General features: G+C 45.5%; 1 protein-coding gene across 12 annotated transcripts in view; it reads right to left on the bottom strand.

The window, feature by feature from the left end:
- Window positions 1-17,207, bottom strand: part of SGMS1 (sphingomyelin synthase 1) — a 107,397-nt gene continuing 90,190 nt past the window's right edge. For 10 of the 12 annotated variants that reach the window (XM_054070999.1, XM_054070998.1, XM_054071000.1 and 7 more), the window contains 4 exons: window positions 13,346-13,463; window positions 10,136-10,289; window positions 9,255-9,421; window positions 5,904-7,026 (listed from right to left, as the gene is read on the bottom strand). In XM_054070999.1, coding sequence (XP_053926974.1) covers window positions 6,847-7,026; window positions 9,255-9,421; window positions 10,136-10,289; window positions 13,346-13,463 — 619 coding nt within the window. In that variant the 3' untranslated portion in view covers window positions 5,904-6,846. Of the gene's footprint in view, window positions 1,552-2,330; window positions 2,443-5,036; window positions 5,309-5,903; window positions 7,027-9,254; window positions 9,422-10,135; window positions 10,290-13,345; window positions 13,464-17,207 lie in introns of those variants that run through there. The other 2 variants (XR_008450631.1, XR_008450632.1) reach the window with 2 other exon arrangements.

Here is a 17,207-nt window from a genome sequence, read left to right as displayed (position 1 = left end):
GCAAGGACGTACCAGGAGGTGATCCAGGCAGCACCACGTGAATTTTCTTCCTCATCTTTCCTGGTCAAAACACTCACATGCTCGGTCCAAGTAGCAGCAGGCAGCTCTGCCGGATGAAGGGCTGAACCCATGGACGCTGTGGCCATGCTCAAGTACATCCCCACGACCAGGCTGGCATGCAGACCGGCCCAGAAGCACCAAGTGGTAGCACAAGATCTCTCTCGAACTCTCCAGTTGGTTGCCCAACACCCAGTATTTGCAGTGATTTTCTTCTGGAGTATCTTCCGTCTCCAGCAGCAGCCAAGGCAGCAATTCAGGTGTTTCACCAAGTTCTGAGCTGGACTTAAAGCTCCTCAAGTACCTCTTTGGAAAACTTGAGCATGGGGAACAGGTTACCAGTCCAGGTGGGCATTAGGGCAGCTGCTCTCTATCACTTCGTGAAACCTCTAGTTCTTCTGGTAAAGTAAGATCTTCCACTCCTGAGCTGGGAGAGCTCATTCCATTGGGTTCAACAGGAGCTTTGGCTGTGGACACACCGCTTGTCTGCTCGCAGGAGCTGTCTGAACTTGGGCTTGAGCAACACAAGGAAACGTGGCTAAATACAGCTCCAAATACATCAGTTAGGCTGAGGACTCCTTTCTGTGGGTAGAGGTGAAACCTAAACCTTCAGTGGGGAAAGAAGAGGAGGACAAAAGTGATGCCAAAGGGACAGAAAACAATAAGAGGAGACCCATAAATAGCTGCACAACAAAAACTCACTGCAGTTCCAGCTCTGGGTTACCCAGCACCCCTCAAGGGCTTCAAGCACCTGTCCTTGCACACGTCCTCAATAGCTGGTTGGGAGGGTGAAGATATTTTCTGGGACGGATACCACCAGCTCTGCAGCAGACGGCGTTCAGGTACTTGCAGCTACTGGGAGAGAGCAAGCTGAGCTGGGGAAATGCCACGGGTCCATGGCATAGCTGGAAGCTGCTCCTGGTAGCGGGATCTGACCTGTTTGTGGTGGTAAATGGTGACTTTCCTGCTGGACAACACAGCTGGGAGTGTGCACAGAAAGTTTAGGAAGGTTGAATGGGGAGAAGGGCTTTTGCAAAGGTAGCAAACCCAGAACGATGATGGCTTCCGAATGGCCATAATAACCTGGGATGGCTACCAGAGTTATCCAAACGTTACCCCAGGATGCACACGAGCGAGGACTCTCCAGGCAACCAAGCCCCGGCCGTTTCCTTGCTGCTGTCTAATACCCGACCGGCTGCCAGATGGAATGGGAAGGGATGTTTCGATGCCTCTGTCCAAGTGCAGTGTGGAAATACACCGGAGGGTCAGAAAAATCACAAAGCAGCCTCTCTCCCACTGCTGGCGGGTACGGCTCCCTCCTCCAGGCGCAGGGCAGACAGCAGCGCGGGGAGACAGAGAATGTCCACTCTGCTTTCCTTCCAGCCAATAAAATACTGAGTGAGCGGAAAGTCCTGAACCAACGCCACCGTGCCGGGCAGCGAGTGCCGATCCCTGTTCTGCGCTCAGACTCAGTCCAGGCTCCTCGCACTCAGCCTGCGGGAAGATGAGATGAACGAAAATTAACCTGAAGCAAAGAGTTGATCAAACAGCTCTTTTGGTAACATCTCTTTCTCCCTGGGAAAAACCAAACTGGCAGTTACGGTAACTCTGCTGTGGCCACCAGGGAAGCCCAAGCAGAAGCCAGTATGAGTTGAGTTAGAGAGTACGCTGGCCAAAAGTCACCCAGAACATCATAAATGAGTCCAAAGGAGACATCCTTCAACTCTGCAGTTGCAGAGTTCGCAGTTTGGCAAAGCCCAAGGAGGGAGATGCACTATGTAGGCAAAAATGAGGCCCCCATGGACATGCCCAAATCGTCCCCGTTGCGTTAAAGGGGATGGAACCAACTCCAAAGCAGCTAGACCTGAAGGATCATCCTCATCGTTGGAGAGGAACAATCGAGGGAGAACTCCTTGTTTCAACAGAGAACTTTTTAAAGCAAAATTGGTGAGGAGATTTCTAAGTCTAAGCTGGCAGCACTTCCATTGCTCAGGAGCGCAGGACACACAAGAACAAATGCTACAGGAACCCATTTTGGCTTCAGCCCATCATCTCCTGGCTGAAGCCCATTCACCTCCAAGCTAATGCACTCCCTTTTTCTCCCTCCACCAACCCACAACAAGATCACAAGACAGCTTGATGCACGTGGTGTCATTTGTTGGAAAGCAAATACTTTGGTGACAACATCTTTGTTTGCACCCGTCCCAATGTTTATTAGAGTCATTCCTGGGCCCGGGATGGATGTTTTGCTCAGACGCGGGCAGAGCGCTTACCTGGGTCATGGGAAAGCCCGGCGAAAGCATCGCTCCAAGGAAGAGCCAAGCAGCACGAGCAAAGCAGAAGAGCTCTGGCACAAGACTGGGGAACCCTTCTTGTCCCCCGGGCCTGGAGATGGAAAAACAATGACACAGAATTGGGCAGATCCTTTCCAAGGCAACTCCCACCATTTTTTTCCAGGCAGAAATTGGGCAGAAAATGAACAAGGGTGGCTGCTCTAAGCCCACCCATGCCTACATGCCAAACACCTGTCATCAGGAGCGACCGCCAGGACCAGAGATGCTGCTGCATCTCCCATCAAGTTGGGGGATTCCTGCCTGCTCCCAAACCTTGCTAGACGTACTTATTTATTTAAACGAGGCTGCAGAATGGATGTGCAGGGAGTGTTGTGCCCAAACCCTGGTGCTCACCAGCACTCCCCACCAAGCCTCCAGCACGCACAGATAACCAGAGGCAGAAACGTCCTTGAGAGGATGTGCCAATGCTGGAAAACGTTCATTTTCTATGAGGAAGATGTGTATTCCTGCTGGGTTACAGAGGAGATGCGTGAGAACACCACGCTGCATCACGTGAAGGCTTTGTATCCGCTTTGGTCTCCTTGCTCTGGAAGTGGACCTTAGCAAACGGTCAGAAAGAAGCCATAAAACCTTCCCACAGACATCGTTGCTGCTGAGCAGGACCAGAAACAGGACCAAAGCAGTAACTCACAGTGCCTCAAATTCAGGGAACGCTCTGACCACCGTCACCAGGAGAATGGTAAGGCAGAGGGAGACCGAGCTGTCCCCTGAATGAAGGGAGAAGAGGAGAAGTTGATGGGGGTTCATTTTTCTTTTCAGAGAGTACAGAAAAGACAAGGGATCCCTTCCCTTGCTTGGCCCATGTTCCTCAAATTCTCCCACCCCTGTATTTTAAGGGTTTTCACACCTGCAAGGACTAAAAGCTAAACCAAGGTGGATTTCAGAAACATGGGCACTCAAAGTCCACCTCCAGGAAAGCTCTTGGACTCCAACAGCTGCTGGGTCCTCCTCCATCTCAAGCTGCCCTTTCCCAGCCTTTCCTGGTGGAGAGCTCTCTTTCAAATTCCAACCTCCAGGAATCTGCACTGGACAACACACTAAGGTTTACCCTTCCACGCACAAACCAGGTGGTTCTGCCTTCAAGTCTGCCCTTCTATAGGTGCCTGGGAACTAAAAACTCAGTGTTCAGCTACAAGCCAAGAGCAGAGGGTTTTACCGGCACAACGAGGGAAGAGCCACTAGCTCTGTTTCAACCAAGGCAGCACACCACCAGAATCCACCTCTTTTACTCGCTTCTTGCAGCACGGTGGCACAATGTCCCTGTGCTCACCTCTCCGATGGGAATCGGTGGTAGAGGTCCACATCTGCCCAGGCAGCAGCAGATGCATGCGATGCGCTCCTATGCCAGTGCCCCGCGGCATGGGGACAAGTGCACCTATTGTTTCTGCCTCTCCTTGGGAAGAGGATCATCCCTGAAAGTTGCCCAAGGATCTCACCCAGAAATAGAAAGGTCAAGAGGCAAACACGGCTGCCCAGGGAGGTGGTGGAGTCCCCATCCCTGGAGGTCTTTAAAAGGCAGGTAGATGAAGTGCTTACGGATATGATCTGGTAGTGGACAGGGACGGTTGGGCTTGATGATTTCAAAGGTCTTTTCCAACCGAATGACTCTATGAAAGTCTCCAGGAGACCACCACCATCCCCCCTCAGCTATGCTCCTCCAGAAAGCAATCGGCAGAAGAATCACAGTAGATGTACCATGGAGCGGGCTGGGGAAGCGCTGAACGGTGGGAAATCTGGGATCCCCAATTGTTTGCGCAACACTAAATAATGAGCAGCTGCACTCCAGGCCCGCAGCACTGGCGCCACCACAAGCCATCACCCATCTGAAGAAGCTGGTGCTGCTGAGCAGATGCCCACAGGGAAGGAGAGGAGCAAGGCAGCACATGTGCCACAGTCTGAAGTTCACACCGGTGCCCAAAAGTGTCGTCCTGGATCTATTCCCTTGGTCCTCTCCTCCGGACGAGGCAGCACCAGAGCAGCACCACCGAGCTCCGTGTCCCTGCTTGCCCAGACTTATTTCTCAAGCCAACATGCGCTACCAAACCACAGCCGAGTTGTGAAAACCAAGACACCACGTTCAGCAAGGTGCATGCAGTAAGTCAGACAGTACAATGCAGAATTCAGCAGATTCCATTTAATGTCAGGTGCATATATCCATACATTTACTTATGTCAATGGTTTAGATGTGCGTGATGCCAGGCCTTGAAAAATCTACTCACTCGTTTATGTCTGGGAGCGTGAGTTCTCTCAAGCAATCGTCTCAGGGCAGGTTTGCTTTTGGTAAAACAGACTTTCAACCACACAGTCGCCAAAGATAAGAACTGTGCGGTGAAGGTAAAGCACGCAGAGCTGATCCCTGGAGTTCACGGGCAGCTCTGCAAATGCCGCTGCCAAGGGTTTCGCCAAGCAGCGGCGATGAAGCACTCCCTTCCCTCCCAGGGAGAAAGAGAACCCATAGGAACGGGTCAGTCTGGTTCTGCACCCCAAGCGACAGAAAGACAGCAGAAGTAACATCAATTCAAGGACATTTTTGGCCAAAGCTGATGAACGGGGCAGAGAAGTAGATAAACCATCCCCAAAAAGAGAATAAAGAAAGAAATGACACTTGGATCACCACGTACTCACAGAAACGTCACTTTGTTTTTTGTCTTTTAAGCAACAGGACTGACAGATCCTGGCGTGGCACGTGTTCACCTGCCCCGTGCTCCGTCCCAGCAGTTTGGGGGTAGATTTTTCAAGCCCTGGTGCTGGCTCCCAGGAAGGCTCCTCCCATCCGCTTGGCTCCCGCACGACCAGAATCTATTGCATAGCATTTATTTCAGATAAGGCACTGATTTGCCCAACGCGAACAGCAATTCGAAATCAATGCAGTTTCCATACAGTCCAAATTTGATGGCCTACAGTGCAATAACACAAAATTAAAGGCAAGGTTCGGAAGAATAAACCCAGCTTTAAATTTAAACTTAATATTAAAAAGATAAAGGAAACTACATTTTTCAAAAGCCTTTTTATTTTCCTTCACCATTGTTGTTTTACAATACAAATATCACCTTGTGAATACACAAAAACCCTACAGAAGATAACTCTGCTTCACGTAAAATACAGAATGGATATATATATATATTCATATATATATTTTCTCTTCTTCATTCTTTAAAAAAACTATTTTGCTCTGCACATTGGCAAGTTTAGGATAGAATAATTCCCCAAACATACAGTATGTATGGTAGGAGTGAAACTTCTAATTACATGCAGTTTCTGCACAAATATTTTAAAGAAATAGATTATCTTTGTTGTTTTTCAACAACATTTCGATACGGGATGGAGAAACCATTCATAGTTCACTCAGTGATCATTTGTAAAATTCTTAAAAAACAGGAATTCATGGCTGTTTTTCTCTTTTAAAATACAGCTACCAAGTAGACAATAAAGTGATGTTCTTTTTGACCTGCCCACAATGTGTGAGCCAGATCGGACCCTTTTTATTTGTTCCCCCCCCCCCACATGGCAATTTCAACATTAGAAGTAAATTTCCAGTTTAATTTAGCTATAAATGCAAAAATTAGTAATTATACAGTATATATAATTCTGCTTTCATGGAATACTTTATTTTAAATAAAAACATTTAAGACTGCCTACTGACCATACAATCAAGACAAGAAAGGCACTAGAAACATAGACAAATCTCTCTCTCCCAAGAAGCATTTTCTTTAAATTTTAACTCTCTACTCTCTGACATGTAAAAATCTTTTTAAATTTAATTTTCATACACATTTTGAAAAATAAAGTTAGGAAATACTTAGAAAATCACTTTACAACTTTTTTTCTCTTTTTTTCTTTTTTTTGTTTTTTTGCACGTATTGACACAGTCACTGCAGATTCTACAAAATCAAGATTCCCGAACCTTTCTGTGTCTATCCTCTTATTCGTAACGTGATGCAACAGGTAGAAAGATTTCTCGATTTTACCCAAGGCAGGTGTTTAGAAACCTTCATATAGTCATTTGCTAGAAAATGGCTTACAGCCCAATCTTTGGGGCAAGAGATATGAAAAGTATGTTTTCCCAAGAAAATAATATGCTTTATTCCCAGACGTGACTGGAAAGACCAGAACTTATGATATAAAAGCTTTCATTTATGCTGTCGCATCATATACAAAGAAATATGGAAATGGGTAAATGTAAATTCCAAATCTATTAACAAGAAATGTATAACAGTGCATGATAAAGTTAAATTTTCTTTATTGTTGTCCAACGCAGATCCTTTGGAGAGAAAAAAAGATCACAGTGCTTACCAGGTAACTGAATAGGTTAAGTCAAGGGAACTGTTAAAAGAAAGAGTTAGGGGGTGGCTGATTTTTTTATGGCATCTTCTCGTACGAAGTTCTTAGCACTTGGGACAGGTCCTTTCCCTTCACTCTGTCCGTCGACACGCTGTTACGTGTCGTTCGCCAGGCGGCTGTATTTCACCTGCCTGCCCCGGTGCAGCGCCGGCCAGGGGAAGGGCCAGTGGTAGGAGCGAGGTACGATTCCTTGGACATTCTTTTCAAAGTACTGGAAGGGCTTGTACCACCAGACCCTTGCAAGGAGGTTTGTTTGGGAAGCTTCTTTTAGCACCTGCACAAAAATAATCAGAAAAAAAGAGAATTACGTAAGAACACCCGTCTTACCTGCACGACTTCACTGTGCGTCACTTACCACCATTCAGCAGTGGCGTCTTGCTTACAGCTGCCTCTAAAACTCACTCCTCATCTAGAAACACCTCCCTAACAGACCTGGCATGGATAAAGATCAAGCGGAGCCAAGCTACTTTTCCGCAGCCTCCCTGCACACACCAGCTGTTGCTCCCAAGTGAGGCTCACCTACTTTTCCAAGACCTCAGCTGTTCAATGGTCCCACAGGAAAATAAGGAACGGCCAAAAAAATCGGTCTCTCCTTTCCTTTGGGCATGAAAAAAACCAACCCCAAAGCACAGCTGTTTCCGTAAGTACCTCTGAAATCGTAAGCAGGTCAAGAATCGCTTTGGAGCCTGGCCGTGAGCCTGAAGAGCAATGAGCAAGGCATGCCTCAACCCACTCGGAGAAGGCAAAGAACCCGGCCCTGCCCTCCAAATGCTCTCAAACTCCCACCCACTATCTGTTTGTCCTAATTGTGAGCAAACCACAGGCAGGACGCAAGGAGTGGGCAGGCACCAAGGGAGTCATCCAACTACTCCTTCTGCAGGTTTTCAACGCAGAGCAGGAAAGCAATGTACCAGCCCACTGAAAAGTGCGAGCACGGGGCCTGCATGCCAAGCAGGCCCTGGTCGTAAACTCGTGTAAAATAAATCCACTTTAGCCTCATGGGGCTTTTGCTTTTAAGGTCAGATGCAAGCCCGTGCCCCCTGCACATGGAGCAGCACCAGAAAGGAGAGACTAGCACACAAACATGTGCTCCGGTAAGGATCCAGAGATGGGTGTTCCTCAGCAACTCTGGAGTTTAGGGAAGCAATGTTGAGACACAGTAAGGCAGAAGGCTTTTCTGAAGGCAGTTCTTGTTAGCACTCGAGGTAAGCCTGACTTCGATAGCTTCCAGCTTGGAAGAACATCCACTCAGCATCATCATTTTGACAGAGTTCAGGAGCAAATTCTGGTGCTGTATGACAACATCCGGAAAGTCTGGGTACAGATTGCTGTCAAACACAGTGTTTCCCAATCTGACTGAACATCGAAGTCCACGCTTTGCAGCTAGGCCTTCCGTGGTAAATTGTGCCACAGAGCTTGACTGCGGTGTAGTGCTTTAAGCGCTTTTATAATCACTGGAATAATACGACATGGTATCTAGAAGACCTTGATATGATCTAAAAATCTGTACCATCACAATAATAACTGATTTCCTGCCATCACACTGGGTGTCTCTTAAACATCATTAACAGGAGTCATATGAAGAGATAAGCGAAATATCTTTCTTCATGTTGCACAGAAAATATTTGGACATCAATCTGCTGTTACAGACCTAAGAAAAGTTACCCTCTCTAAAGTTTCTCCTAACTCAGCATGTCGTTTCCACAGATAACAGACTTTGTTTTTTCTCACACTCCTCCGCAATGTAAGCTCATCATTTATCAATCTAGTTCAGTGACAGGAAAGAATACCGAGGATGACATGAGACCCCTAAAAGACTTCTTAGTTCAACCTTTGAATCATTTACTGATGCTCTCTGAGTACTACAACTCATGCTTTGCTATCTCCCATTGTGTGTTACACCTCCTGGGAAGCAGCTCCTCATTCCCAGTATTTCCACAATCACCCCATTCTCCGTGCCTGCACAGACACGAGCCTTAGGACAGGAGCAGCCTGTTCTCTGCTCCACTGTCCTTCAAAAGGAAAACATTTCCCTTGGTTAGGGGAGCCTACCGCCACTTAGAAACACTTCAGTTTTAGTGAAGCCTCATCTACACAAACCACAGGATACAAGAACAATCCAGTTGGCTCCAACAAAAAAAATAAAAAAGGTATCAAGGCCCAAAAACTCCACCGCATTCAATTGGTTTGCTCTTCTATCACAAAACCATCCAACTGGCCCAAATGCAGAGGGACGTCAATAATAGAGGTTACACAAGTGGAAGCAGGCAGCCTGCCTGCAGGTACACTTCAGATATTTTTTGCAGTCAAGACGCAAGATAAACCCAACCGATGACTCTTTTCCTGCAAACCCAGTGCAAGGGGGAGAGAGGGAAGTTCCGCAAGACAGAGGTCAGTCCACTCCTACTCCTGCAAAAGGCTCGAGGCAAAGAGTGGATATTTGCCCACCACCACCCTACAGCAAGCAGAGCCACACTGATCCCAAGAGTGGGAGAAACTCACTTGCTGGTTGGCCATTGTGTGATACCACCAGAAAAGTCTTGTAGTGATGTAGTAAGCCACCACTACATCCACAGTGTAGTGGTCATGAGCAAGGAGGATGCAAACCATCCCAACCACGCTGAGTGCCCAGCAAAGGCAGTGATACCACCAGAGTCGCCGTGGGGAGTCTGGAAAGAAGCAAAAGCAGCAATTACTTCAAAGTGAAATGTTATCAACATGCGAGACTACTGCTGTAATTCATAGAGGACACAGACTGCAGTCTGGGGTGGGTAATGCTGTGCTGCAGTAAGATTAAGAGCAGGAATGTTGAGATCACAAAATAGGTATCATTCGTTAAGGCGTTACTTAAAAATTGTACTCAGTCCTTGGAAAACAAAAAAGTTATGAAATGTTTGAGAAACACACTTCATAGTTATACCCTGGTCAGTACAATTAACTGATTTGTATTTCAATATTGATTCTACGTAGAAGGCAAACCATTCCTCTCGCCTTTCATAAAAGACAAGTGCATACATTAAAGCTGAAATCTTGCAAAATGAGTAACTTGCATTCAGCATGGCATTCATCTCTCTCTGGACAAGGCGACACGCTGTTCAAATACCATTCATGAGGCAGAGTGCAATGCAGGTTTCAGTTTTCTAAAAAAATTTCTTTTTAAATAAAATGCTTGTATCAGATGTCTACATGGTAAAGTGTTTTATTTTGTCTCCAAAGTCTTCTTTTCCAGGAAGCGCTGTGTCTTTGAAGTTCTACTGTTTTCATTTAATTGAAAAAGCATGCATTTTTCCTTTAGTTGTATTTATTGATCAGCACAACAATAATTCTTTGACTAGCAAGGAATTCTACAACAGGGAATTCCAGAGGAACAGTGACAAACTTACACTCTTTGATAAATAAGTACGTGAGAGTTAATATGACGGTGTGACCGCTGTACAGATAGTCGCCGCACATGTTGTGGGATCCTGTGATGGACAATCCTCCACCAGCAATCAACTTCATTATCCTTCGCAGATGAGATTCCCAGTCTCCAAAAAGCTGGTGGAAGAGTAAAACACAAAAGCATAGTAAAACGTCAGCGCTAACCTTTCAGAGTTTAAAGAAAGCAATGGTGTTAGCCAGCAACTTCGCCTTTCAGCTCCTCTCTCCTTTTGCTTCGATACACATGATCAATCAGTAAATCCCCAACCTTTCCCAAAAGCTAGTAGCACACTTCTAGAGGAAAAAAAGACTGAAAATGACACAAGTTATTGATGCTATGCATCCATTATAGCTGTTCTTCATGTGAGCACAGGCCGCATGCACCTCCATTCGTCTGTCTAAAATATTATTTCATTTTAAGTACTCAATGTATGAAGAATCAAGGAAATTATTACAATTTCCCTGTAAACATAATATTGCAAAGGAATAATTTTTCTTCCCCAAGCTCTCAACATAAGTTGAAAAGATAAGTAAAAAAGGCAGGTTTATTTACACACATAGTCATTACGTCTATATGTGTGTAAAACCCCTTTACACCAGGTCACTTCCAGGGGCAAAGAAAAACAGCAGCTTTTCAGTACAATGCCAAAGCAAAAAAAACAGAGCAAAGGGGTGAAAGTCCTGTCAGTGCCTCCACTCAGAGGGCTACGCTTACAGTGAAACAGGCAGGTAAGCAAAAACTGTTTTCTATGTTCTTTGTAAGCATTTACTGTAGCCACCATGTGAAGAGATCATCTTTCTCCGAGGTTTTGTGGGCGGCCTTTCCTAACGTTTGTGGCTGTGCAGGAAAAGGGTTTTTAGTGGGACTCTTCAAGCAGAGCTCATGGGTTCAAAATCTCTTTTTATTCATCATATTCTTGCACTGAGATATACACTGGGCATGTAGATACATACACACACACACGTGCACTTCACATATACACACCGAGACTCTTGGAAAACCGATGACTTCCATAATACCATCTCCAAAACCCAGCTTTACCAATAAAAAGGAATTAAAAATATTTCCAGGGATGTCTAGAATTCTGTCATGTTCTCTAAACATCTGGTTTTCCTTCTATTCAAGGGGCAATACTCTCTTAAAATAAATCAAGCTTAATTTAATTAATTCTGTTTGTTACAGCACAGGCCCTACAGATGATAATCCAACAGAAAACAGGATGAACTGCCCAAGGTGGACATCAGGCTGCCAAAACCCACACTGAAGGCACAGAAGAGAATATCTCACTCCAATCTCTAAGGCCTCCCACTGTCCTGTCTTGGAAAGTCTTCAAAATAATTTCGTTCTGCTTCACATTTCAAAAGAAACATATATGCTGTTTGTCTGAGCACAAAGCCAAACTCCTGTGCTGGCCTCTACTCATATGCTCCACACGAGGAAAGGGGACCTTCCTCCAAGCCTGATGGCTTTGTTCTACCCTACCCACAACCCACAATGCTGGCTGTGAGGGTACTGCTGAAAAATATTCAATTTGCCACAGGAAAGATAGATCAACGCAAACCAAATCCATCCCTCTCACTCCTCCATATCTACACGTATGCTGCATCCTTACCCCGTTTTGAAATTCACGGTAACTATTTAACAGTCAGAAAGAAATCCTGGAATCAGGATTCCCTTGGCTGGTCACTGTAGGTGTAGAGTTCCTTTATTTTAAAAGCTTGTTCTTGCTTTAAGAAGTGGAAATTGTACTTTTCAGACAGAGTTACACAGGGTCTTTGCAGCAATTAAGTAGTTCCTGCTAACAGTTCCTTTGCAAAACGTTAAAATGCTCCCCAGAAGCCCACTCTTCACAATCATAAATAACTCAATAAGGTGTTAAGAGGTTATTCTTTTCTCAACGGTATATTTGTAGCTTTCAAGAAAGCCCAGCTAATCCTTAGAATTACTGGGGCAACAGAAAAGCACAACATAGGTTTGTCTTCACTTGAGTAACGAGACGGACTTGCCAGCGCTGTAAATTTAAAAAATTGGCATATTTACCCACTTTGGCCCATAAATATCTGTGTTCTTTCTTCTTTAATCTCATAATGGCCAACTGATCAAACACAATGTTGATTCCTCTGCCACTTACTTCTCTTCACAAAAGACCTCAGGCCCTCAAGAAGCCACACGTGGCTTGGCAAACACTCTGCCTTGTCAAACAACATTCACCGGCTTTATTTCCCTGAGGAACCAAAACATTTCAACTCCGTACTGGAGGTTTGTACGTACCAGCAATCCTCACCAAAGAGTGACAGCGTGTCCACTGAGTGGCATCGGGAGAATGACTTGTGGGTTTACTCCCTGTCACCTCCCCGTGGCTGTGCACAGAAACCCGTTGAACTGCACACGCCGTAGGTATTTCATAGAAATTACATTTTTTTTTAGCCCCCTTTCTTCCACTTAAATCAAGTTACAGCATGAATAACTCCAGGAGGGACACGCTTACACCAATACCTGTGTGATCTGAAACGGATTCAACACCACTGTACCTGTCCCACCTCCACCCTGAGCACATGAATTGCCATTCAAGGCTGACGAAAGGGTTTTGCCTAAGCACCTGTCTCAATAGCCTGGCTTCAGCCACAGTTTTCACAAGCTCATTTTATCCCTCCACACAGCACACAGGAGTCAGCGCTAGACTGGGGAGGAGGGGACAAGTCCTTGTGCTAACACAATTGCAAAAAATATATGCAGGGACAAATGGCTGTAAAGCAGACCCAGTTTCAGCAGCCTTTGAAACACCCCTTGGGGCCACTTTCAAATACAGTAAATCACGCTCGGATTTGACATACTGAAGTGTCTAGAAATAAAATGAATCACACATGGCACCTCCACCTTTGGTGGAGACACAAAAGCGCTGATCATGCGAATTAGTTGAAAATGCCACAGAAATTGCATAGATTATCACTTTGAAAAGCGTGGGAGTGCCTGCCCTGCCCCAAAGCAACCGTCAACACCTCCACTAAGAAGGAAGAGGATGACGTGCAGAAGGATGGCCCCCATCCTGCCAAACCGGTACTTTCAAATTAGTAACAATTATTGAGAAAGTGTTGCTCACAGTTTTGGTAACAGCAGGACAAGGGGAAAACACACAGATTGAAATAGGAAAAGGTAACCGGAAGAAGTTTACCTTCGGAGAACAATTGAAATGCATGCCAGGTACTGGGAGCGTAGTCACATACATTGTAATACACCGATACAGGTAGAGTGTGCCAACTATACAGAAAAACCTTCTGCTAATTATAGACCTAGAGTGGAAAAAAAAAAAAAGAGAAAGAAAAATAAGGAGGTCACTCAATGCAAATAAAGTTGCAAAGATAAAAAAAATAAACTACCAACTGTTCTCAATGCTTTTAAAATATGTGACAGTATCAGCTCACATCTAAGAATATTGAATTACTTTACAAATATTCCCGCACTTTACAGGTCAACAACTCAACAAACATTACCCATGAAGGTGGCTACAGGAAATTTAAGGATTAAAACACAAAAGCCTGCGCAGATTTAGTGTTGAAGACATGAAAAGTAATTTCATGCACCATGTCCCTCCATCAGCTTCAAGCGGTCACTAATTTTCTGTTCAAGTCAGGGGATTAAAATATTTTCATTATGATATGAAAAGGAGTAAGTTTATTTCAGCTGACGTGCATATACAGTAATCCCAAAGCGCTGCTTGAGAAGAAAGAACTTGTATGAGCCAAACGAGTAAGAACACGTCTTTCCTGAGCAGCATTAAAGAGCAGTGAAACCTCCAAACCACAAATTTAGTGCTGTGCTGCCTACAGGACAGGGGGCTTTCATGGGAAGCCTCTCTCAAGGTCAAGCAGTTGTAGCTGCAAAGAGATTGATCCACCAAGTCCTTGGTGTATGTAGAAGGTCAGACAAAGTTTTGGGGTACCAGCAAGAGCACATGGGGTGAAGAGCTCAACTCTGACACACAAGTGGCAGCCAGCCCCCGAACTGGCCTGTTGAGTTTCACTGCTACATACCAGCTCATAACGGTGCAAAGGAAGGGCTTCAGCAATTAAACCCCTTCTGTCCCATCCCTCAGGATGGGAGCAACCTCCACCTGAGCACACGCCGCATTCAGCCAGAGCAGCTGTCACCAGCCCTGCAAAACGTGAGGGCAAACCCAGGCACCGCAGCTCGGGTCCAGAAGCACTTCAGCCCTTTGCGCCCTGCCGGTTGCAGACCCCATTGGTGTTGGCTGATACTAAACCATTGCCATTTACAACTATGATCTGGGGAACGCAAGGGTTATAACACAAGCTGTAGGTTCTGGCATTCATTTGTTGTTGTTACTTTGAGGCTTTCACTTTTTAAAAAATAGTATTTCTATTAAGCCGAGCTCTTTCAGCACTCAAACTTGGCCACCTTTTGTGTTTTTAATAGCTTTTGGCAGAGGCATTACTCCAGCGTTCCGCTCTTGAAGAACATCTTTGCAGTGCCAAATCAACAACCTGAGTGTCTGAATTCATCACAAAAGCTTCAGCTCATACAGTGTAAATGCATTTTGCACCCGAGTGCTATTGGAACACAGTATTGCGTACTTTTTCTTCCCTGTCCTGGTGTCAATATGGACAAAGCTGGGAGCTAAAAATTGTGTTTTATTAGTGTAGCTCCATGGACTGAAATTTAAGAGTTGAGGGTACCACGCCACCCGGCAAAAGTTTTCCTCTGCTTTTCACATGGGAAATTTTTCTCTCCGAAGGATGAGCCAATAAAGATCTCACACTTATGCCCGGCTTTTATAATCAGACATCGACTTGCTTTTCTGTATAACGTGGTATAGAGACAAACTGGAGTGGGTGGGGATTAAAGACTGAACAGCACTGTATTTTAGAGACTGAAGAAGTGTTTTATCGAGCACCGAGTTGTTTTTTCCTTAAATTACCCACAGACCTACCTGCTTTAGCTGGATTTAGCGTATTTTAGCTCAGGAAAGTCTGTGTCAAAGTGCTCCGGATTGTAATATTAAAAAAAATAATAATTTAAAGCCTCATATTTTTGCTTCTCAAAAGAATCTGCGTGCATGTGTGTGATTATGAGACAACTATCAAGTACAACCTCTAAGCTTATTACTGGCCAAGACAACTTTTATTACAACTATCCAGACCTCAGCTCATGCGGGTGGCGAGCATGCTGCTTTTTCAATCCTGTGAGCGTGCAGGCTGAATCAGATGTCAAGCATGGCCAAAACCCAGCATTGTACTTCTCCCAAAACATCTGGGAATGCTTCCCAGAGAATTTAATTCTGCCTCGGCAGCTTGCCTGGATTCCTCAAGCTCCCCGCCGTGTCTGCGGAAAAAGGCTCGGGTAGCCCGGAGTCCCCAGCCAAGATCTGCATGCCCAGCATGCCCCTGCTTCCCAGTAAGAAACTAGTCCAACCCATGCCATGGACAGGACTCCACATGGATGTTCAAAGAAAGCTCTCACTGATTGCCTCACACCAAATGTAGGGCTTTGCCCCAAGGCCAGACAGAAGCTCCACTCTCTACTTGAAGGTCAAATTAACTTTCAGGACAGAAATAAGAATCAAGGGAAACCCTGCATTGTGGTTGGCTGGACACACACCAAACACCCTCTTCCAATCTGGTTCTGGCTTTGCAGTCCAACAAAGAACACATGCAGGGTCCTATTCAACGTTATCAAACGATTCCTTGACTAAGAATGGAAGACACGTGTGATCAGCATCATGAATGTTACTGACCATCCTTCATCGAATGACCTATCATCCTTCATTGCTTGGGAGAGCAGCAGGCTCTTGGATATCTTTGATATCTCTTGGATAAAATCAGGTAAATAATGGATCTGGTAGGGTAAGCAACAGGAATTTCACCACTCAGAAATGAAAAATGTTTCATCAAGTCTGAGACTACCTTGCTGCCTCCTTTGCTCAAAGGTTCAACCCAGCCACTGGCTGCAATACAGCTCGTGGGTAACAACACTGCTGGTTCACCACTGACCCTGAGCTGCCACTTGGAGGCATCCATGGAGCATGGCAATGGCTGACTGACACCATCAGAGACCTGAGGAAGGTCTAGTTGTGTTAATACAAGAACGAAGAGAGAGAATCAAGTTTCAAATGGAGGTGAAAAGCCATGCCACAAATGCAATTCAGCGCTTTTTATAGTGCCATCTGAGCACCTTTTTATAGTTCACCATCCAAAGCCACTGAGAATGAGGTCCTCCAGATAAAGCCACCTCACTTGGTTCCTGTCTCCATGAGCACCTCTCCCCTTCTTCCTTTTCTGCTGCTCACTGACAGCTTGGGCCTCTTGGACTTCGATCCCTCTGCTCACTGACATGAAAGACAACTTTCAGTCTCCTGGGCAGTACACGACCAGTACACACACGCTGACCAGCACTGACCAGCTATTCCAGGGCTGATACTGGGAATGGAAAGCTCTGCGACTCCCTAGCATCTTCCCCTAACACCAGACAGAGCCCTTCTAGAGCAAATAAAACCAAACACACCAAAGCAAATGGGGACAGGAGCATCTTCACATCTATCCAAAATACCAAAAGATTTCATCATCAAATCAACCTGTGTCTCACTGCTTCAAAACCTCCAAGGAACTTATGGCGCCAGCTCTTCTTCTGAAGATTCGGCTCAGTTCCATCACAGAGTGTTTGATCCCTCATATCGCCCTATCAACCTGACACCTCATTCTTGAGAACAAACCCATGTCACCTTCTCCAGGTGCTACCTTCGTTTTTGAACAACATTTATGCTCAGAGACCTCAAGAAAGTTGATGGTCCCCCACGTTTACCATAGGCAGCTGGAGCAGGGGGGAGAAGAGCTGGAGTGCAGTCAGGAGCACTGCAACTACCAACATAACAGTGATCCCAATGCTTAGGGCCATAAACAAAACACAAGGCCAAGCTGGGGCAAATCCTTCCTCCTGTACAGATGTATGCGGGGTTTTTTTATTTAAAGAAAAAAAACAAGCAATTCCAGTTTTATGGTCCTGTAATAACAATATATTAA

Source organism: Cuculus canorus, chromosome 7, assembly GCF_017976375.1.
Source record: "Cuculus canorus isolate bCucCan1 chromosome 7, bCucCan1.pri, whole genome shotgun sequence".
NCBI lineage: Eukaryota > Metazoa > Chordata > Aves > Cuculiformes > Cuculidae > Cuculus > Cuculus canorus.
The sequence above is the reverse complement of the archived record's forward strand: the minus strand, read 5'-3'. Positions and strand labels throughout refer to the sequence as shown.